This window comes from Triturus cristatus, chromosome 3_2, assembly GCF_964204655.1.
Source record: "Triturus cristatus chromosome 3_2, aTriCri1.1, whole genome shotgun sequence".
Classification (NCBI taxonomy): Eukaryota; Metazoa; Chordata; class Amphibia; order Caudata; family Salamandridae; genus Triturus; species Triturus cristatus.
The window spans coordinates 887,292,928-887,316,550 of record NC_140584.1 but is presented as its reverse complement, the minus strand read 5'-3'; the positions used below and the strand labels follow the sequence as shown (position 1 = coordinate 887,316,550).

At 46.6% G+C, this 23,623-nt stretch overlaps 1 protein-coding gene across 4 annotated transcripts in view; it reads left to right on the top strand.

Moving 5' to 3' along the window:
* LOC146858391 (uncharacterized) overlaps positions 1-23,623 on the top strand; it is a 548,917-nt gene that overhangs the window by 206,655 nt on the left and 318,639 nt on the right. For all 4 annotated transcript variants that reach the window (XM_085649307.1, XM_085649305.1, XM_085649306.1 and 1 more), the window contains one exon: positions 4,370-4,472. In XM_085649307.1, the coding sequence (XP_085505433.1) occupies positions 4,370-4,472 (103 nt within the window). The remainder of the gene's footprint in view (positions 1-4,369; positions 4,473-23,623) is intronic.

The window sequence follows — 23,623 nt, the reverse complement described above, 5'->3', positions numbered from 1 at the left end:
TGAGCAAAGACCTCTGATCATAAAAGAATGGCTGGCAGATGCATACAGGAGTGCCTTCCAAACAATGTGTAAACACATGGCAAACAGGGCAATATTTTTGTTAGCAGTATTTGGGACACAATATTTATATTAAATGATATTGTAACAATATTAGGTACCACACCTCCCTCTGTATGACCCGGCCAAGGATTGATCAGGAGCAAAAGCGGTTAAAAGTAATAGTTGGGACCTGGTCAAGCATTATTATTTTATTTATCAATGAAAAGTACAGAGGCGATTCTTTCCACACCTTGGACTGACTCTCTGCCGGAAGTTTCAATCGAGCCCTGAGTTGATGTTATGTGAGCTGATATTGTAAAGTGCAACTTTTACCAGTCAACTTAGGACTTTATCTAAGGTGGACTTTACTTTGTTGCTCCTGTCCCCGCAGTAATGATCTCTATTTATCGGGGTCGCAACCTCTCCATCCCCTAAGCCCCAAATACCCCACTACCGTTTTGGAGAAAAGGGAAACCGACATGTGTTTCTCACTCCAATCCTCATGAGTTAACCTTGAGTAGAAGGGGTTGTTGAGAGTCAGACACCCTGGCAGAGGCTCTCATCCACAGGTAGAATACAGACCCCTGGCCTGTAAACCTGGATTCAGTAGACACACTCAATGGCTGGTATCATGATATGTGTAATTCATATATCATCACACATCCCTTTGCATCTAATTTTGCCTAAATTGGTAGTAACCAGCCCTTTAGCAGCATGGTTGAGTAAGAAGTAAGAATTAACAAATACCCTAAAAAGCCAAGTCAAGCAATGCCTTACTGGGTACCTTCTGATATCTTCAGGCTTAAAGCCAGAACTCCATGGTTCAACACTTGCTCCAGGAACCACTGCGTGAGTGTAAACCCACTCCTGTACCAATACCGTGTATCCCTTTTAGAATAGTGTCCAGTGGAGAGAGGACGGGTCAGCTCTTGCTCCGCCCTTGTATCCTTTTAAGGATACTTCAACAATGCTTTTTGTTAAAAAAGTTTATGCGGAAATATACTGCTACTTACCTTATTTTTTCCTTCAGAACAGACACAGAAGCTCATAGTTATGTCTTCAGCTTCCGCGTTTACAAAACCATGCACGAGAGAATAGAAAGGTTCCTTCTCAGCATTGTTAGCATGAGTTAAAAACATGGCAATCCAAGCTCACATTTATTAGCTGCAAAAATAAAACACATTATAGACCTTTCATTTGCATCCCCATGCACATCTGTATGTAAAAGCAATGTTAAATTAGCACATGCTACATGCAACCAAGCCTATATTGCATGTAACACAAAAACTATACATATATGCCCTGCCACATGTCACCCCATCTTGTGTGAGAACCATTATAGTTCACAATCCATTGCCCTATCTCGTATACATATTACGACCATAATAATTTATTTTATTTTCCTTATGAACTGCATGTTTCTCAAGTATCTGTGTGCTCATTGCAAGGTTAGGGCTCTTGGACTATACACAAACTGCTGGAATGCGAGAACAGCAGCCGGTCATCTTCACGATGTTCAGACTGCACCATGCTCTGTGGCACTCGTGTCACTTGCAGTTTGTGGCGTTTCCCGCAGTTGCAAGTAGCATTAGCAGACTGTACAGGATGGGCCACACGGTCTGGCTTCACTCATTGAATGGATGCCCTCCTCTTCTTATTTCCAGGCAGTGGTGAAGATACGCCAGCTCTCATTCCTTTTGTTGCTATGTGGGGCATGGGCTCTCTGTAGAATGGGCCAAATTCTTCTCTCTCTACCAACTTCCCAGCCATGCATTTTCCAACCTTTAGTCACCAGCCAATTGCTGCAGATGATGTTGATGGGGCTACAGCTTCTTGTGCATCACCTAAACTTTGTTGGGTGAAATGCAAATCCTCTCACAGGTCAAGGCATGGTTGATCATAAAAATTCTGACCTCTTGTAAGGTCTGTGACGTATATCTTCATGCCGAACAGCTTCTCATAGTGTGTGGTTCATCAAAACGTGTCTTGGCTTATTATTCAGAGCTCCCTGTGCACTATAAATATTGTTTCACCGGGTGCACCATTACATAAGACCCTTGCAGTCCAGGGTTTTGTAAGCGTACTATTCTCTCTTTTGATTACCACATTTCAACTACACCTAACGGGATGTGGGAATTGAAGGCATACCCCGGTCATCGTGAGCACGAACGCTCGTACCTTGGAAGTAAATGTTGGCCAATGAGATTCTTAGTTAAAGGTATGCACTCCACCCAGCTCCACTAAATACAAGTCCTCAGTGACGGTGCCGTTCATCATCTGGGGCTCTGGCCACACCCACATAAAATGTCTCCAGGACATTTTGTATTTATATTTATTTATTGACTTGAGGAAACTGATGTGATCCAGATCAATGGTCCTGCATCATTGCCTTGCTTTCACAAGCGAGGCTATGGCGGCTTCACTACAGAGGAAGGCTTTAAACAATGGCAGATTTGCATAGTAGTATTTACTGCCTTGCCTTTTGGACAATAATGGGCACTAATATTACTCTTGCAATATATACAGATTAGCTGAGATTCCTGCATGTCTGAACCAATTCATTTGGAATATCCTTGTAGGGAGCCCATCTTGTCCCAGGAAGTATTTGCACTGTGCTGGAAAGGCTGGAAGGGGAGTTGTCTTCTTCTGTGATGATTTTATTTGCGAGTGTATTTCTGGATCAACTTTAGTTTGCAACCAGATTCTTGCTGCTAGTTTGCGCACCCGTGCTGCAGATTGTGGAGCTTACTCAGCAGCTGAATTGCCTTTAAAGTGGGTTCTCTCACTCTGGTGGGCCAGCAAGCTCTGAATATCAACCAATGGGAGCTGCCTTCTGAAGTTAGCTGTCTGTGCCTGCTGGTTTGGTTTACTGTCTTCGCTCAATTGTTTCAATGTACATTGTACCTCTACACAGAAAGAGGATTCCGTAACGGTGTTGGGACTGAAGCGTTACCTTTCTATAGGACCAAAATGAGTGCATTTAATGACGCTATTTGTTCTATTGGATCACCGAATGACTTGACATGTATCAGCCTTATTTTAAATCCAACATCTTTCACCGCTCCCACTACTCCTACACCGACAGTAGGATCCCACCGCTCTGTGCCTGATCCTTCCTTATAAAAGACATTGCGATAGTTGGTCAGTCCCTTTACTGACAGGATGTCTGGAATTGCTTGCTGATATTGAAGGAATTCTTGTGTTTTCGTGGCATATCATTCATAATTGATAATTGAACGTCCAAACTGCTTTGGCTCGCAGCCCATCGCACCCAGTGCACATATAAGGCTCTAGAGTTTGGTGGGCTTGCTTGAGTAGCTGTGCTTGTGTGCATGTGTGTGTGTTTCAGTAGCGCCTGTGACCTCAGCCCCCCACTATTGTAATGCAAACTGTCTGCAGATCATGATTACATTTGCAAACATCGCCCTCGTATCCCCTGTGAGCAGTCAGCTCCTTTCTAGGGCAGGTGTGTCTGTTTCTAGTGCAGACCATGCCTGCCCAGGGAAGGTCAGAGGTCCTCCGTGCACTGTGTATGTTACTTGCAGTAGCCTTCCTGTAGACAGCTTCATGTGTTCCCTGTAGATTAACAGAGCTTCAGTTAGGCTGTGTGGGTCATAGTATGCTGTAGGATCTATTGTTGCACACCGTGTGAAGAGCCCGGCTGCATTTGCAGCTCTTGTTTAGATCCAAGAGTAAAACAAATCCGTGTTAGGTACTGGGTCTACTCCAACATGATTACTCTCACAGTTTATGGAAATCCCATTGCTGTGGGATGGGCAGGAAGGGTGGAGACAGGTTCTCTGGCATACATCCCCACAGTTCCTAGTGCACCTCCTCTGCTTTGCCTGCCATTGTTTACCAAGACTCAAATTTGACTTGGGGAGATCCTTTGTAACTGTTCGGTGCTCAATTAATTTAAGTGGGAAGCGGGAACACCTTTGCTGGTACTAAGGAGTATCATAAAATACCTCAGGACATTTCTGGATTTTTTTTGTACGTGACTTTTATTTGGGGTTCCAGGCCCTCAGGCCCCTCAAGGGTGGGACCCAGTGTTTGGTACCATGTTGTGTTAGTTTAAATTGATTGGGGTTACATTCGCCAGTTCACCTAATGCCCAAAAGAGAAATACAATCTTTTCTAGAAAAGGGAAACTAGGAGGTGTCTCAACATGCAGACACACAAAGACATTAATACGCACACTCAGACATATGTTGACACGCTGTCAAACACAATCAGATAGAGGCGGATCCACAGAAACATACCCACACTCTTCCACAAATGACCCCTAGTTACTGAGTTCCTTAACACAGATGTCTCTTTTTCATTCCAGAATTCCAGTGATGTCTCTAATGTCTACAAAGATGTTTCCCTGCTCATTAATCAACTGGACCAGGAACTGGCTACTGCGATTCAAAGAATCTACAGCGAACAAGGTCTTACAGTAGATGTGCACATCACAAATTTTATATACAGATATGTATTTCATTTCTCAATTTTAAGTGATGTTGGTTCTGACAATCAATGGGGACTTAATGAGGTGCCCCACAGCCCGAAATTCAAATAACTTGCATTTGACACATATTAGTTTATATCAGTTACAGTGGTTCACATACAAATCATATTGGTTAATGAAACATATTGGATGTTTCTTTATGCGCAGATCACTGATTCACATGTTGTTTTGGTCTGCATGCACTATACTGGTTGGCGTATGATAGAATTGATTTGAGGAATCAAAATAATAGTTAATGCAAAGGTAAACTATTGGAATACCAATAAAGCTCTTTTTTTTAAGGTGTGTGGTTTTTAAACACAACGTACTGGTCTATGTTCCAATATATCGATTTATATCAACAGAACACTGATGTTTCTACTTAGTGGATTGGTGTGCGCACTGTAAATACTGGTGTGTGTGTGTGTGTATACCACACTGCTGTGCTTGCACAATGTATTGGGTTGTAGACATAGTCTGTATTTGCCTGGATGATGAATTAGTTCATTTGCATAACATTGTGATTCTCATGAATACCATACTGTTGTGCATACATAACACACTGGTACAGACGTGTAATATTTGGATTGAGGTTAACAATATATTGATTTAACATCATAATGTACTGTTTGTATACAAAGCACACTGATTGACATATATAGTACTCAAGTCAAGTCAAAGCTTTATTTCGATAAAAAGTCATTATCATAAAAGCAGCTCAGTGTATAAAAAGTTACAGTTAAGAACAACAGTAGTAAATTTAAAAAGATTTTATATCTCTGTTCCAACATTTAGGAAGGGCAATAGTTTCAAAAAATGTTTGTTCAGTTAAACTAGCCAACTAGTTGATTAAATTTTAGAGGTTAAACAATTATGGCAGCATTTTCAGTATAAAAAATTTTTCTAACAAAGAATTAAACAGATTGTTTTAGCTTTTTGGCCCGGATAGCCCAAGCCCAGGATAGAAACTTGGCTAGGGCGCAAGCATAGGGTACGCTACTGTCCGAAATAAGTATCCTGATTGCCACATCATGACTCCTAGTCCCCAGCTGACGGCATAGGTTTTTGAGCCAGACCCTCCTTGGAGTAGCATATTCGCCGCACACAAACATAAAATGTGCTAATGTTTCCGGTTTAACAAGACACGATGGGCATAGCTCAGACATTTCCATACAGGATTTCCATCTTTTAGTAAAGGTATTAAGTGGTAAGGTTCCCATTCTAAATCTAAAATACAAGGCCCTATCAAAGGGTTTTCCAATTGCATCCAGGTACAGTTCCCGCCTGGGGCAGTCTTTGAACCTCAGAAAGTCCTCTGTTAGCCTGCCCAGGGAGGTGCTAGAGTTTCTTTGAGAACAAATCCAGTCCCAATAAAGCTTTTTAAGTGTTTGCTTTGGGGGTGAAGTTCTACTTAGCCATGATTCAAGTTGGCCCAACTTAATTAATACGTTTTTCATGTCTTTTAGCCATTTGATTTTAAACCAGCTTGGTGATGACATGATTTCCTTGAGGCCTCTGGCATATCCGCTTAGTTCTTCTACCCGCCAAATACGGGCCCATAATAATAAAGGGCGAAATTTCGCGATTTCGCCAATCTGGGTACAGCCAAGGTCCATGAATAAAGGAAGTGTCGGGGTGCCTTGTGGAAGGGACATTATTTCTCTGCAGAATTTGTTCTCAGATCTCTGCAGAGCGTCAGTGGACGAAAAGCCCCAGAGTTCCGCCCCATAAAGGGCAGAGCTAACTCCTTTAGCTGTATAAATCTCAAGGACTGTTCCTATAGGCCTTGTTGTGCTGGAACGTTGCTCTCTTAATAGGGCACCTGTAATCCTTTTGTGGCTCAACAGCATTTTATCTAGGTGTGGCGTCCAGTCCATTTTATCCGAAAGGCGTATCCCAAGGTAATCAAAGACCTTTACTCTTTCCAGAAGCTCAGCGTTTAGGGTGGGGGAACGCACATGTTGTTTCGGTGGATTGAGGACAAGGTACTTCGTTTTGTTAGTATTTATTACCAGACCTCGTTTGGTACAAAATGATTGGAAATTGTCCAAAAGTCTCTGGAGTCCCATTGGGGTTTTGGAGATTAAAAGCGTATCATCCGCGAAGAGGAGGGTCGGTATGCGTTCGCCAGCCAGGGATGGCTCATCAGATGGATGTTTGAGGAGATGCTCAACCACCCCATTGATGTAGAGAGAGAAAAGGGTGGGAGCCAGAACACATCCCTGGCGGACTCCTCTCTCAACCGGAATACTGCCCGTTTTCTCCCCTCCAGGGCCCCACCTGACCTGGGCAAAGCTGTCCTGGTGTAGTCTGACTAATAGGGATAGTAGATAATGTGGCAGCCCCATGTCAGCAAGTACTTTCCATAATAGGTCCCTAGGTACAAGGTCAAAGGCAGTCTTTAAATCGATAAACGCGAGATAAAGACTGCCCTTGCCTATAACCACAACCTTCCAATATACCATCATGAGCCTGAATGCCTGCTCAATCGTTCCAGTACCCACTCTAAAACCTGCCTGGAAGTCGGAAAGGATTTTATTTTCTTCTACCCAATTTAGGATTCTAAGTAACAGGACTTTGCCGACAACTTTTTGGCTGGTATCTAACAAGCTGATTGGCCTATAGTTAGATGGGTCATCCCTCGAACCTTTCTTATGGATGGGGACCACCTCCGCCCCTTTCCACGATGAGGGAATAGGGGCACCCCTACAGATGGCAACAAGAAGGGAGTGGATCAATTTGCCCCATTTGGTGCTATCGGATTTTAGCAGGTCCCCGGGAATCCCATCAGGTCCGGCCGCTTTTTGTGGAATGATAGAGCTTATTGCATATTCCACTTCCTTTAGCGTAAAATCAAAGTCAGTGGGGCAGAGTGCATAGTTTGTGGTAGGCAGGGATATAGCAGACCCTCTCCCGTTGGAGCCGTCATGGCAGGAGTAGAGTTTGGAGAAGTGGTCCTCCCACACCTGGCTTGAGATGTTACAGGTTAGCAGATCACTGTCTGGTCTATTACGTGCCCTTATAGTGTCCCAAAAATAGAGTCTTTTTTCAGGCTGGCTTCTTTAAGGGTTAACCAGTAGGCATCTTCCCACTCCCTTTTGGCCAACCACAAGACCTTTTTATATTCCCTTCTAGCTATTTGAATTGATAAGGGGGACTTCCCTTTAACTGCCTCAATTAGACATGTCTTGGCCTTTCTGCATGATGCAGAATACCAGTCGTGTCTGCCTTTGGGTTTGGTTAGAGGTTTGGTTTTCCCTATAATCCCTTTTACCCAGAAAAGGTCCCCTATAGTTTTTATGGCTACTTCGTAGATAGTTGTTACCTTATCTGCTGCCATAAATAAATCTATGGAGCTGATTACATCTTGTGTGCCATTAATCACCTCTTCAATAGTGGACAATTTATTAGTATTACACAAGATCTTATTCCACTTAAGGCGTCTTCCACAAGAGGAGACAGTAATCTCCTGTGGACAGCTCGGTGGTGCTAGCGGCGCTCTGGTAGACCAAGAATTCATTAGGGTTAGGGAAAGTGAGTTATGATCACTCTCTATGGTAGGAATAACAACCATATCGATGACCGAACTCCAGAGCCCCCGGTCCAGCAGAATATAGTCTATCCTTGTGGAGTGACCAACTCTGTTGAACGTTGGGGCACCCATCTGATCAGAACATGTGCGGCCATTGGCTGCTCTTAATCCAAACTCTAATGTAAGTGCGTTAAGCTGTATTGCACTGCGAGTCCAGCGCTTAATGGGTGGGATAGAGAGGATGGGAATACCCCACCTACTGTCCTCTTCTCCTAAATCGGGTATTCCTTCTAGGGGGAGTGGCTCGTATGTGCAGTTGAAATCTCCTGCTATTATGATATGGCCAGGTTAGTTATGGTCCCCTAATTGGGCCTCAAGTTCCGCTACTGTTGGTGAGATGCACCCATTTTTGGAGCCTCTAACGTAGACATCGTAGAGATCTACAAGTAGTCCCCCACGTTGGCCCGATAGAGAGATACCAAGGATGTCTGGGTTTCCTGCCTTTTTTATGGTTATCCGACAGTTAAGCGAAATGCTTACCCAGATGATAAGCCCCCCTGATGGCCGCCCCTTCCCTGCCTTAGGTTTTACAGCTGGTGTATAAAATGTGACAAACCCGACACGGTGCAGTGGCTCAGTGATCCAGGTCTCTTGGAATACATATATAGTACTGCTTTGCAGGAGTAACACACGGGTGCAGATGTTTAATGTGCTTGTTCATATTCATAGCGCATTGGCTCACTCTTGTCATGTGGTTTAGCTGTGTACTACATTGGTTGGTATGTGTGACCGATTGGTTTGATGATCTGCTGGGCTTCTGTCATATTGTGCTGGTCAGCATCCATAAGTGCTTGGTTCGGATACATAGTGTAATGGTTCACTCTTGTGGCTCGTATGTGCACTATGTTGGTTTAAAAGCTTTACATACTGGTTTTCCATTCCTAATGCACTCGTAGACATGAATTTTTGCTTGGTTCAAATCATTATGTATTAGTCCCCGTTTATAATGTATGTTATGTTATGCCGTCTTAAAGAATGCTGATCTGTTGCCCAGAAACGGCTTCCTGGCGATAATAACGAAGCAAAAAAACGTCTGGCACAATAAAAATAGATATTCAGTTCCTGCTAAATCAGTTTTACAATATTAAATAATAATCAGATTAGTTAAAATTAATAACGTACATACAAATTAGAAAGCAACATAAATAATTTGAAAATATTTTCTATATTTGAAAAAGTAAATTATACAAAATATTTTAATATTTGAGTAGTTATATGGTGTATACTTGTTTTTGTATTTTGTGTATTGTTATAAGGCCCAAATCTTATACCCCCTGTGGTCACGTTAGCGCTATATAAAACCTTTTTAAAAAATAAACATTTTCTGCTTCTACGTTTTGAAATGGTTACTAAGATGATATTGCCAGCAGAGGTGCTAGGAAAACCAGGGCAACATTCCAGATGTGCAGCACTGTCCCACTCTGTGCTGAGGCGCACCGGTCGGTGTGTGTTGCAGCACCGGAGTGGGCACTGCCCCTGACACAGCAAATGTACTGTCCTACGTGCCAGTGTGAACGTGTGCAAGCACTGGGACAGCGCATTTGTGGAACTTGAGCAGCTGTTTGAAGCCCCCGGTCCACCTTTCACTGCAGACACAAACTCTGCCTGCGTTTCAAAGATGGAGGTCTGAGGGACCCCTGTGACTCTCGTGAACCCCCACACCCCACGGTAGGCACTCTCACGAGTCGTCGCCTCTATCGAGTGCATTGTCAATGCGCCTCCTGACAGTCTCTTTGCTCCTGTGCCTATCATATGGTGCAACTCCAATGCCGAAAGATGTCCTCATTTTCATAAACCCCACCCCATGCAAATGAGGGGACATGTTGATGCACATTTAGTGCCAACACAATCTGAATAACTAAAGGGGCAGCACAAGCACCTGCGCCTTCTTCTGTAATCCCAAGGTGCCACGGGGGTGAAAAAGCAGGTGCACACGTCTGTCACAGCCACCAGTGAACTTAAAATAAGCACTTTTGTCTAAACTAAAATTACCAACCCTTTGTTTAAAATGATGTGTGTTGCACTGAACTGTTTTAGACAGTTCTCTGGACTTTGTAAACGTAACTTTATGTTCTTTAACAAAAACGCGATGCTGATGTCCCCTAATATCAAACGATTCGCGCTCCACAGAACTACTGACCTCAAAATAGCATGATCAAGTGAACAAAATGGAGAAGGAACAGTTCTAAGCCCTGCTCTTCGCCTTCTATCTAAACATTTTGAATGTGTAAGCTGTCTGAAGCTACTTTTTGAGTAATGTCCACCTACCTGCATTCAACCCTGTTGCAAGCAATGGCAACACACAGGACACTCATTAAAATAATGTTAAAATGCTAACTATTTCACAATCAGCTAAGTTAGCATTATTTTAAAAACATAATCTTGCAGCTGTGAACAGATAACATGACTGCAAGATAAAAGTATTTTCCCTTGGCAGGCTAACATAAAGTGCTTCTCAGCTCTACTGTAAGTGACTTCTCCAAACATTTGAGAACAAGCGTTGGCGAAGCCAAATGTCTTTCATTTCGGACCTATTGGTATTGCCAATGGTTTTTAGTAATGCTGTGCAGCATCCCCAATGCTGTGCAGCATTCTAAGGAGGATTAAAGAAAAGGCCTCAATGTGGCTTGTAGGCACACGCATCTCATAAGAGCAAGCTTACAAAATGAGGTGGGCGCTTTCTTTTCTTATTAGTTACCAATCCGAGTAGGATCGATAAATAAAAAGGAAAAGTACACAGAAGTGTTTTTCTTTTTAAAACAAGTGGGGGGAAGCAGCATGAAGAAACCCGGGTCAAGGAAGAAGGTGTAAAGTTGCTATTTGCTCTGTGTGGTTGCAGGTTACCCCCAAGGATGTGCAGGAGACTTGCCAGATATGTTTATATGCCTTTATTAGCAATTATGCTTATAACCACCGAGAGAGCGCCGGGCAACACGCTCCGATCGCTACCCTCGCGCCGCGCTGACTCGCGCATGCGCAGTAGCGTCCAATATGGCCGCTACGCGCATTCCTGCCCTGACGTAGTGCGCGTCAACTAGACCGCGACACTACATATCTCCCCCTTTTATACCATACAACACAATGTACCCCAACCGGATGGTCAGTCCATTTCGTAGTCTCTAAACTTGGATGGTTTCACCACTGCTCGCCCAACCCAGGTGTGTCTTACCGGGGTGGTGTGTCCTTCTTGGCCTCCTTCTGCGACAGGGCTTCCTCTCCTTCCTTCCAGAGTGCCCTGGCCCTCTCTCTCTCCATTCTCACCGTCTTCCCGGGTCCTTTCCTCCGTGGCCCATCGTTCCGGTATGTCTCTCTCACCGTTTTGTTCTTCACCCATGTTCTCTCCACCCTCTCCCTTAGAAGCTCCTGCTTCCCTTGTCACCCCTTCTATTGGTGTTGCCCCTTCCGTGTCCTCCCGGGGCCATTGTAAGATTTTGTTGCACTTGGCCATGCGATCGTGGGACCACACGTTTCCATCACTGAGCAACGCTGCTCGGTCGTACACTTCTTCCACTCTTAGGGGTGGGGAGTACTTGCTTTCTCCCTTTCGCTTTAGAACTGCCAGCTTCACTCTGACCCACTCCCCTTTTTCCAATACTGTCTCCTTCACCTTCCTGTTGCGGTTGTAGTGTTCAGTGTAAATGCGTTGTGCCTTCTCCAGGTTGTGTTGTACCACCGCTGGAGACCACTTGCTGGTGATTGTCTTCTCTTGCCAATCAACATTGTCTCTGGTGAAGGGTTGCCTTCCTCGTAGGATTTGGAAGGGGCTGTACCCCGTACCGGTGGGGGTGATGCGATATGCCCAGATTGTACTTTGTACTTCTTTTTCCCAGTCTTTGCCCCTCGTGATGGCTGCCTGTATGGAGCCCATGAGCACCCTATTGAACGTTTCTACTTGTCCGTTACTGGCCGGATGATATATCGGCGTGTGTCTGAGTAGAATGCCGTTCCTTTCTGCGAATTTGGACCATTTGTCCGAGGTGAATTGGGGACCATTGTCACTGATTATGGTTCTGGGAATGCCTTCCCTGAGGAATACTGCCTTGAGGAAGCGCAGTATTGCGTCTGTGTCCATGACCTCTTGGATGTGTACCTCAGGCCACTTTGAGTACTTGTCCACTAACACGCATAGGTATTTGGGTATCCCCTGATCATCCAGTATAGGTCCTAAGATGTCCACTGCCACCTCTTCCCATGGGTTACTGGGATTCGTGAACTTCCCTAGAGCCGGCCTCATTGGTTTTAGTATCTTGTCCGCTCCTTGGCACTGCGCACAGTCTCTTACGTGCCTCTCTACTTGCATATCCATCCCCGGCCACCAATACGTTTGTTTGGTCCTGGCTTTCGTCTTCACGATTCCCAGGTGTCCTTCGTGTATTATGGATAGCAGATCCGGTATTATGTTCTCCGGTGGTACCACTCTGTTTCCTCTGTATACGAACACCCCATCGTTCCCCACCGACAGCTCCTCTCTTACCTCGTAGAACTGCCGGACCTTGGGCCTCTGTCGTCTCCTCTCCGGCCACCCTTGTACGCTGTACTTCTTGATGTCGTCCAGATCTCCATCGGCTGCATACGCGTCTTTCCACTCCTGTCTACTGATGGCCTTTTCTGGGTCGTCCGTCAGGGCCACCATCTCGTCTTCTTCCTCAGTGCCGCTGGTGGCGCTTTCCATTGCTGACGCCCTGCTGAGGTAATCTGCTATCTTGTTTCTCGAGCCCGGTATGTACTCTACGTCGTACCGATACTCCAGGAGTTTCAGCGTCATTTTCGCAATCCGGGGTGTGGCGCTAGCATGGCCGCAGGACGTCAAAATCTTCACTAGAGGTTTGTGGTCCGTTTTCACTTGAAATCGTGTGCCCCACAGGAACTGGCGGTACTTTCCCATGGCCCATACCACAGCTAGCATCTCTTTTTCGATCACACTGAACCTTTGTTCAGGTGACGTCAATGTCCTGGACGCGAAGCTGATCGTCTCCGTCCCGCCTTCTGGTCTTTCTTGCATGAGCACCGCTCCTAATCCTTTTTCGCTTGCGTCCGTCATCAATATGGATCTCCCCAGGGGATCGTACCCATGCAGCGGGATCGCCTGGCTGATTTCACGTTTCACTGTGTCAAACTCTTCTTGCGCCTCTTTCGTCCATGCAAACACAGTCTTGTCCCTCGTGAGTTGTCTCATGTTGTGTGTTTTCGTGGCGAAATGGTGGACAAACTTGCTGTAGTATTCCGCCATCCCTAGAAATGACCTTACTTCTTCCTTGGATGTGGGCGGGGGTGCATCGCAGATGGCCTTCACGTTCCCTTTCTTCGGTGTTATCCCGTGTTCTCCTATCTCGTGCCCCAGGTATGTGACTGATGTCATTCCGAAATGACACTTCTCCCACTCAGCCATCAGGCCGTTTTCCTCCAAGATCTTCAATACCACTTCCAGCTTCTCATTGTGGTCTTCTAGCTCCTTCCCCATTACTAGGATATCATCCTGGAAGTATTGCACTCCCTCTATACCCTTGAATAGGCGGGCCATCAGCTTTTGGAACACTGCTGCTGCAGATGCTAGTCCGAAGGGCATGCGGCAGAACTGATAGCATCCAAACGGCGTTATGAATGACGTCAGTTTCTTGCTCGTGGGATGCAGCACCACCTGGTGGTATGCCGATTGTAGGTCGATGGTGGAGAACCATTTCACGCCTTTCGTGCGGGCCAACATTTCCTCTATGCGTGGTAATGGGAATTTTTCTACCACGATGCACTTGTTTAATTCTTGGAGATCCACACATGGGCGCACCTTGCCTGACGGTTTCATGGCCACTACCAGTGGCGCCAACCACTCCGCGCTGTCGATCGGTTCGATGATTCCCCCGTCCTCCAGTCGGTGTAGTTCCTGTTGCACTGCCTCTCTCACTGCGATCGGTATGTTCCTTACTCTGTGCGCAACAGGGCTGACGTTCTCCTTGAGGACGATCTTGTGGGTAAACTTCTCAAGTTTACTGATTTTGCCGCCAAATACTTTCGGGTGTCCGCACCGCCATTTCGCTGCCGTCGACTCTTCTCCGTCCAAAGTCACCAGCACTTGGGTGTCCCCTCCTGGATTCAGCTGTACGCCCAACTCTCCTTGGTCCATCCACCCAAGGACTGATGGTCCTTTCTCCGCGACGTACAGTTTACAGTGGGCGCTACGTTCTTTGAACTGGAACAGTAGTCTCCTGAATCCTACCATCGGAATGGGTTCCCCCGTGTAGGTGACCGGTCGTATGTCGGGTGGTTCTAGACGTGTGCCAAGTGTGGGTTTGAACCTCTCGTTCCACACCGATCTTTGGACGATCGTGTAAGGAGACCCCGAATCCGCCACTATGGTGATTCCTACTCCTCCAATGAGCATGTCGCACTGGGGCTTGCGCGCTCTCCTCCCATCGATGCCCAGTACCTGGTCTTCCACACACAGGACTTCGTCGTCTTCCTCCTGGCCGTCTTCTTCTTCTCCTGTGTCTTGCGCCACGAATTTCACCGCGCGTTGTTTCCCTTTCCTTCGACACACCTTCTCATAGTGGCCGACCAGGCCGCAGAACGCACACTTGGCTCTGAAGGCCGGGCACCGTTTGTCGTGCGCCACGTGGCTCGGGCTACCACCTCTGTAGCACCTCGCCGTTTCTCCCTTTTCTTGCTTCCACGGTTGTCCCAGTTTTCCTTTCCCCTTGTATGTACCTTTGTATTCTCCAGGCGCTGTTTTTCCTCATCCATACTGGTCCGCATCGTCCACCTTATTTACCGTGAGTCTCGGGGCTTGGTCTCTCTTTGCTGCCTCTGCGCAGCGCTTGGTCAGTTCTGCCCTTTTCACTATGGCAATCACGTCTTTCAGCGTCGCATCTCCACTCGCCCACAGTTTATCTTGCACTGTCTTGCTTGTCGTATGCATTACAATTTGGTCCTTAATGAATTCGTCCTGTAATGCCCCATATTTGCATGTTATCGCAAGTTTCCTCAGCGCCGCCACATAGTCGTCTATCGTTTCCCCCGCTTCTTGCTTCCTCTGCTGGAAATTGTAGCGGTCGATGGAGGTGCACACTGCGGGACGATAGTGGTTGTCCAAATCTTCAATGGCGTGTTTGAACACGTCGGTGTCCGCTGCCTGTCTGGTGACCGGTGTTAGGTTTTGGAATACCCGTATGCCTTCTGGTCCCAGATTGTGTAAGAGTATCCTCTTCCTCCTGGCACTGGAGAACGCCTCCTCGTTCTAGTCTTCCAGCGCTTCTAGGTAATTTTTGAAGTACTCCCTCCAGTCTTCCCATTTCATTTGGGGTTCTCCTGGCCTTGGAAGGAACGGGACTGGCGTCGTTAATGCTGATGCCTGCACGCTCATCTTGGCTTCCGCCTGTTTCCTCGGGCTACCTGGTGCTTCTGTCCTCTCCCCCCTTCTTCGGGTCACCAGGATCTCGTCGGAGCTGCCAGCTCCGTCTCCACCCGATTCCGCCAGGGTCTCTGCTGCCTCACTACGGTTCGCCTTTGACGTTCCTCTACCTCGTGGCCGGCACACTTACTGCTCACGTGCCTCCCTCTGGTGTCCGTCTGCCACTGCCGCGCTCTCCCGGTGCGTTGGCATCTGTCCTTGACCTCCCCGGTCTGCTTACCGCGTGGGATGTCGTCCCCCTGTGTAGGTCTTCCTCCTATGTGCAGGTTGGGGGCACCTCCCTCCTGGGTATCACAGGGTCCTCTCTGTCCGAGCCTCGTCGCCACTGTAAAGTTGCTATTTGCTCTGTGTGGTTGCAGGTTACCCCCAAGGATGTGCAGGAGACTTGCCAGATATGTTTAGATGCCTTTATTAGCAATTATGCTTATAACCACCGAGAGAGCGCCGGGCAACACGCTCCGATCGCTTCACTCGCGCCGCGCTGACATGCGCAGTAGCGTCCAATATGGCCGCTACGCGCATTCCTGCCCTGACGTAGTGCGCGTCAACTAGACCGCGACACTACAGAAGGCACAGCCGGAACCGATGGAGGCCCGGGACAAACGCCGCCCGGAGGCGGGAAGCCCTCCCCCCGTCGCTGAAGCCCGCGAAAAAGGGGGTGACCAGGATTGGTCGCCCCAAGGTAGCTGACAGCCCCCCCCAATCAGGGGGCAAGGCGGAAAGCAGCTGGGGGTGGGATTAAATAGGGGTACATGGCCCAGAGATAACACACAGGAGGTAGGGGAGTGAAAGCAACATATAGGGCACGGATAAGGGGAAGCAGCGCTCAGGCTGAAGGGGGAGGGAAGCAAATGAAACGGAGAGAAAGCAACATGGACATTGGGGGTAGAAAAGCAAACAGGGAAGAGAGAGCAATGTGGTGCAGGGGGAAGGATATGGGTGAGAAATCAACACGGGGAGTATATGAGCGTGCACGCATCACAGAAGGGGTTGAGGAGAAGCACACATGTGGGAGAGAGCAACACAAAGTGGGGTGGAGGGGAATAGAAAAGTACACAATGAAGATACCAGAGAACACATGCACTCTCTTGGAGTGTTTAACCAAAAATAAAAACGTAGTGCCTGAAAAGTAAGTAGTAGTAGTAGGACACAAGAAATAAGGACAAGCTTCAGAAAAAGGCTAAACACAAGATGAGGAAGGAAAACCAATACAAGCTAACAAATAAGAAGCAATCAAATGAGAGTGACCATAAAGTGAAACAGTAGCTACCAAAGGTCTGGCTCTAAGTCCACTGTAGTCTTACAATAAGTCTTTTTGCAAATAGACCGCTTGTGCTGTCTGGTAGGTGAGACCTAATAATAATACTCTAGGTTCCAGGGATCTAGTGACCCCTGTCATTGTCTCCACCACCTCAAATCTGCCATTGTGTAGTGCGAGCAAACCAAAATATGATGCTCTAGTTTCAGTGTTAACCCATTCAAATCAAGGTGTTTGCTGATGATTAACCAGTGTGATTGGGGAAAATACCAAGCAGTGTGCAATGGGCATACCAAAGGTGTATCCCTGTATGTTGTGTACACAAATTAGTAAGTGATGTTTTGAAAACAGAATATTTTTTATACAAACACATATAGTGTGCATGCAAATCAATGTGTTATTCGTGGTAACCACACAATTGAGTATGTCTACCATAATTTATACATGCAAATATAAACCAGTGCTTTGTCCATTGAAATCAGCACATAATGCTTTCAAACCAATGGGTTGTACTTTTAAGCCAATATACTACACTTATAAACCAGTACTTTACTCGGATAGCTCAGTATATTATGCATATGAACCATACAATTATGTATATCAACCAGTACAGTACGCATGCAAATCAGTGTGGTATTCTTGCAAACCAGTAGGATATGTATATGAACCAGGGCATTTTGTGTGTAAACCATCATGTAATGCTTTTAAAGCAATAGGTTATACATTGCAACCAATAATTTACACATATAGATCAGGACATTACCAGAGTGAATCAATACATTATGTATCCGAACCAAGCAATTAAGCAAGTCTACCAGTCTATTATGATTAACCAGCATATAATGCTTTCAAACCCATAGGGTGTACATTTCAACCAATATATTGCGCACACAAACCAGTACATTACAAGAGTTAACATAGTATTCAATATAAACCATTACATTAAGCATCTGCGCCCATGCGTCGCTCTTGCAAAGAAGTATGATATGCATGTGAATCAGTGCGCTTTGCATACAACATGTACATAATCAGCGCAAACCAATATATATTATGCATCACAATATCATGCATATGAACCAATTCATTATGAGGACAAACTAATAGAGTATGCCTACAAATAAATACACTGTGCAAACACACAAATGTGTTAGACACACCCAAGTGTGTCTAACACCCCAACACACTTAATAGACAGAGCAGTATTCTGTTGATATGAACCAGTGTATTGAAACATAAATGGATATGTTGTTTTTAAAAACATGCATATTAAAATGTATGCTTCTCACGTCACCCAGTGTGTTTTATTGTTGTTCCAATAGGTTAGGCTTGCATTACCCTTCTTAAGTATATTTTGAAAATTCAATCCTATTTCTTCAAACATCAGCCAAGATGTTCTGAAATTGCACATATTTTACTCTCGAATGCATACTTTTCACTTTTAATAATTCAAGGAAGCAACTGCTTCCAATTTAGTAAGCTGGGCTGGATATAAGTGAACTACTTACTGGTAGCTGAATGGCAAGCTACCAGTAGCCATATGCTACTTGTTGGAGAAGCCTGATATAGTGCATGCAAACCAATAACACTTGTGTGAGCCACTGCAGCACAAAGACACAGCCAATATTTGTCATATTTAAACCAATGCAGTTGTTATGTGCGCCGCTATGATTGGTGCAAACCAAGTTTTGTCACATACGACGGGATTTAATTTTGGCCTGTTTGGTACTTCATAGGTATTCCTGCATCATATTCATTGTTTCATGATACTTTTGGAGGCCTGGTAAGTGTTCCAATTCTGAAACTGGCAGTTTTTGACTTGAGGAAAATATGCTTCATACAACTTTGCGTGTTTGCAGCAGGCGCCTTTTATTGTCAATTTCTTGGTCATGGAGTTGTGGATAGTACACCTGGAACCCCAACCTAGACCTGCCATCAGAGTCTTGCACTAGGTGTCAGGTACTGCTGGGGTGCTGGGACCCAGATCCATTTGATGGCATTACATGCAAGACAAAGAATACACCATTACAAATCGGGTTTTTGGAAACACTCATCCAACTCAATCATGTGCTATGGCTAGGAAGGAAAGTGTACTTGAAACTTAAGGAAGCTGCAGTTATTTTATAGTGCCTTAGTGTAATGATTCAGCTGACTAACAGCTCCAAGTCCATTTAGCCCTGAACTGATCTTAACTATGGAAGGTATCTTCATCAATGCAAATACGGTGCATCAAATATTGAGAAGAATTCTCAGGACATAAAACTACAAATACATTGTAGGAAATGTACGCAGATTCTGCAAGGGTTTGCAGCTACACCTTTTCTGTGCTCCCTTTTGAACATCATAACTAACCTCCCATGCTCCAAGGCCTCTTGTCTTGCATAGAATTAACCAGTCTTAGTCAATAACCAGCTAGATGCCTATGATAGGTTCACCTTTCCAATGACACTCACCCCAGTTACAATCACAGCTGTCATTCCTTCTTTTCTCCCCAAGCCTTTACCAACTGACCTCCTTTGAATGTCACCAGTATGTGACGTTAAACATTTATTTTAGCCCTTGTGTTAGAAATTCATCCCAGGATAGTCGGTGTGGGTGTTGGAGCCTGTAGCTCCTAGGGCCCTCCATGACATGTAGACTGGGGCCTATCCAATCATTGAGAAGAAGGGTAAGGTTACCTACCTGGTCGACCTTACCACACCCAGGAACCCTCAGAGGGTCCTGTATGTCAATAGACTGAAACCCTACCATGACAGGGAAGACATGACCATGTTCCCAACCTCCTCTCTAACAACGTGCAAGATGGGCCAGTGGAGGAAGTTGTGCTGTCCACCAAACTGACAGACCAGCAGCACAGAGACTGCAAACAGCTGTTGGGGCAGTTCGCTGGTCTGTTCTTCTTAACCCCAGGTATCACTGATTGGTGTCTGCACCACATTGACGCTGCTGACAGCCCACCTGTCAAAAATAAAATGTTCAGGTTGTCTGACCAGGTCAGAGCCAGCATCAAGGCTAAGGTGGCAAAGATGCTGGAGTTGAGGGATATTGAGCCCTCTGACAGTCCATAGGCCAGTCCAGTGGTTCTGGTGCCCCAATGTAAACCCTAGGAAGGAAAGAAGGAGTTAAGGTTCTGTGTGGACTACAGAGGACTGAATGCAGTCATGAAGACTGATGCTCATTGATAGGTTAGGGGCTGCTAAATATCCGAGTACATTTGATTTGACTTTCGTCTACTGGCAGATTGCCCTCACTGAAGGAGCAAAGGAGAGATCAACATTCTGCACATCAGAGGGACATTACCAGTTAAAAGTAATGCCCTTTGGCTTAAAGAATGCCCCTGTCATCTTCCAAAGATTGGCGAACAGGGTCCTGTCTGTGTTGGAGCTGTTCAGTGCAGCTTATCTGGATGATATAGCTGTGTATAGTTCCACCTGGGAGGATTGCTTAAACCACCTGAGGGAAGTGTGTCAGGCCATGCAGCAGGCAGGTCTGACTATGCCAGCAAGTGCCAAATAGGGCAGAGTTCTGTGGTGTACCTGGGCCACCTAGTGGAGGCCATGTACAGTCTCTCCAGGTCAAGATACAAACCATTTTGGATTGGACAGCTCCTACTACCCAGACACAGTTCAGGACATTCCTTGGTCTGACTGAGTACTATAGAAGATTTGTTCAGAACTATGGGACCATAGTGGCTCCCCTGACAGAGCCCAAAGAAAGTGATGTGGACCCCAGAGTGTCAGAAGACCTTTGACACTCTGGAAGAAGCAATTTGTTCTGCACCAGTGTTACTAGCCCCTGACTACACAAATGAATTTGTGGTTCACACAGATGCTTCAGAACAAGGGATTGGGGCAGTGTTGGCACAAGTAAATGAGAGGGCCTTGATGAGCCAGTTGCATTTATTAGCAGGCGACTTCTCCCCAGAGAGCAAAGGTGGAGTGTCCCCCCCCCCCCCCCAACGCCTTGAGACCCTCACGGGTGAATAGCGCGCTCTATAAACCCCCTGATTGATTGATTGGGACCGGTTTCTGGGTATTACCCTTCATCAGTCAGGCTAGCTTGAATCCAGTCGCACAGTGAGCATGGGACCCACGTCTGGGCATACCCATCCCACTTAGGGTGAAGAAGTGCTCCGCAAACAAATGATGGACGGAATGCTGAATAAATCATACATTCACCCCCAGTCAAGAAATCTGGGTTAAATCCATCGTTCTTTTGCTCACCATGCCCCCCAGTTTAGACCCAGCCATATGCAAATCAGTCTTGACCCTGTGCCTCATGGGAACAGTCCAGACCGAACTGCCAAGCCAGGTCTTCCCTTGACCGGAAACATGCATCCTGGGACCAGTTTCTGGGTATTACCCTTCATCAGCAAGGCTAGCTTGAATCCAGTGGCACTGTGAGCAAGGGACCCACGTCTGGGCATACCCATCCCACTTAGGGTGAAAAGTGCTACGCAAACAAATGATAGACAGAATGCTGAATAAATCATACATTCACCCCCAGTCAAGAGATCTTGTTTAAATCCATTGTTCTTTTGCTTGCCATGCCACCCTAGTTTAGACCCAGCCATATGCAAGTCAGTCTTGACCCTGGGCCTTATGGGAACAGTCCAGACCAAACTGCCAAGACAGGTCCTCCCTGGACCGGAAACAAAAATCCTCCCCATTCCCCATCGCCGCCGATAAGCCAACCCTCATGACCTGGGATCCCGCCACCGTCGAACACATCACCGCGACCCTGAACAAAACCCACACAGAAGCCCCGACGGTCCCCTGCTCACCGCACATCTTCCACAGGGCCGCCACTGTCATCGCACCCGAACTAGGACGGACGATCAACACCTCCCTCAGATCCGGCATCTGCCCAGACGACTCGTAACAGGCGGAGGTGAAACTCCTCCTCAAAAAACCAATGGCCGACCCTACAGACCTGAAAAACTACCGGCCCATCTCTCTCCTCCCCTTCGCGGTCAAAGTCACCGAGAGAATTGTGAACACCCAGCTGACCTCCTTCATTGAAGAGATCTCCATCCTAGACGCCTCCCAGTCCGGATTCCGCAGCAACCATAGCACCGAGACCGCCTTCCTCACCGCCACAGACGACATCCGCATGCTACTGGACCAGGGACACACTGCGGCCCGCATCCTTCTGCACCTCTCTGCAGCCTTCGACACCGTCTCGCATCGCATGCTCACAGCTAGACTTCATGACGCAGGGATACAAGGATCCGCCCTCGACGGGATCCAATCCTTCCTCTCCAGCAGAACCCAGAGGATTCGACTCCCTCCCTTCCTCTCCGACCCCACGGAAATTAACTGCGGAGTACCTCAGGGATCATTACTGAGCCCCACGCTCTTCAACATTTACATGGCCCCCCTTGTTGCCATCGTCAGACAGCATGGGTTCAGCATCGTATCATACGCCGACGACACACAGTTAATCCTCTCGCTCACAAAGAATCCCGAAGACACAAGACTCTGTTTCCAGGAAGGAATGAAGAACATGGCAGCCTGGATGCAAGACAGCTGTTTAAAGCTCAACTCAGAGAAGACCGAGGTCCTCATCTTTGGACCATGCACCTCCGCCTGGGACAACACCTGGTGGCCCTCCGCCCTCGGGAACCCACCCACCCTGACAGACCACGCTTGGAACCTTGGCATCATCCTGGACTCCTCCCTCTCCATGAACCGCCAGATCAACGCCGTCGCCTCCACTAGTTTCAACTGCCTTTGCTTCCTCCGTAAGATCTTCAAATGGATCCCCCCGACTGCAGAAAGACAGTCACCCACGCACTCATAACCAGCAGACTGGACTACTTAATGCCCTTACGCTGGAATCAACAGAACTCTTCTACGCAAACTACAAACCATCCAGAACGCCGCAGCCAGACTCACCCTCGTGACTCTGCGCCACGAGCACATGACCCAACACCTATGAGGCCTCCAAAGGCTCCCCATCGAGAAAAAGGTCACCTTCAAACTCCTCACCCACGGCTACAAATCCCTCAACAACATCTGACCCAAATTTCTCAACGAGAGAGTGCCCTTCCACGTACCCAAGAGGAACCTCCACTCTGCTGACCTCGCTCTTGCCGAGGTCCCCCCGCATCCTCAGGAACAGAACCGGCGGGAGAGCTCCCTCCTACATCGCAGCCAAGACCTGGAACACGCTCCCTGTGAGCATCAGACGCTCCCCAACCCTGCACGTGTTCAGGAGGGAACTCAAGACCTGGGTCTTCGACTGATCCGGAGCCGCTCCCCCCACCCACCCCCCCAGCACCTTGAGACCCTCACGTGTGAGTAGCATGCTTTACAAACCCCTGATTAATTGATTGATTGATTGATTGATTGACCTGTCCAACAATTGGATTCAATTCTCAATAACAATTCAAAAATGTATGTAAAGCGCATTAGGCTTTACAATGACACTGACATGAAATTTAAAGGGAAACCATGAAGGTTTATTAAAGGATTCAAAGGCATTACAGAAAGCAAAAATTAAATGGTCAGTCAATTAGTCATTTAAATCAAGGAGGAGTAGTAGGATATTTAAAGTAAATGCAGGAAATGAAAAGCAGAACCAAATACAGTTCAGCTCTAAGAAATAAATGAAAGTTTTGAATCAGAGGTCAAACCAACCTGGAGTAACTCCCTAAAACTCAAGGGAGAGTGAGCCCAGCACCCTCAAGAATGGGCTGCTTTTATCATGAAAAATACAATAATATAATAACACCCACATTTGTAAAGCGCGAACAATCACCCGTAAGGGTCTCTGGGCACTGGGGGCCGTTGGGAAGATTAAGCAAGCTATTGCCCAGAGTCACATGGTGCTGGGATAATC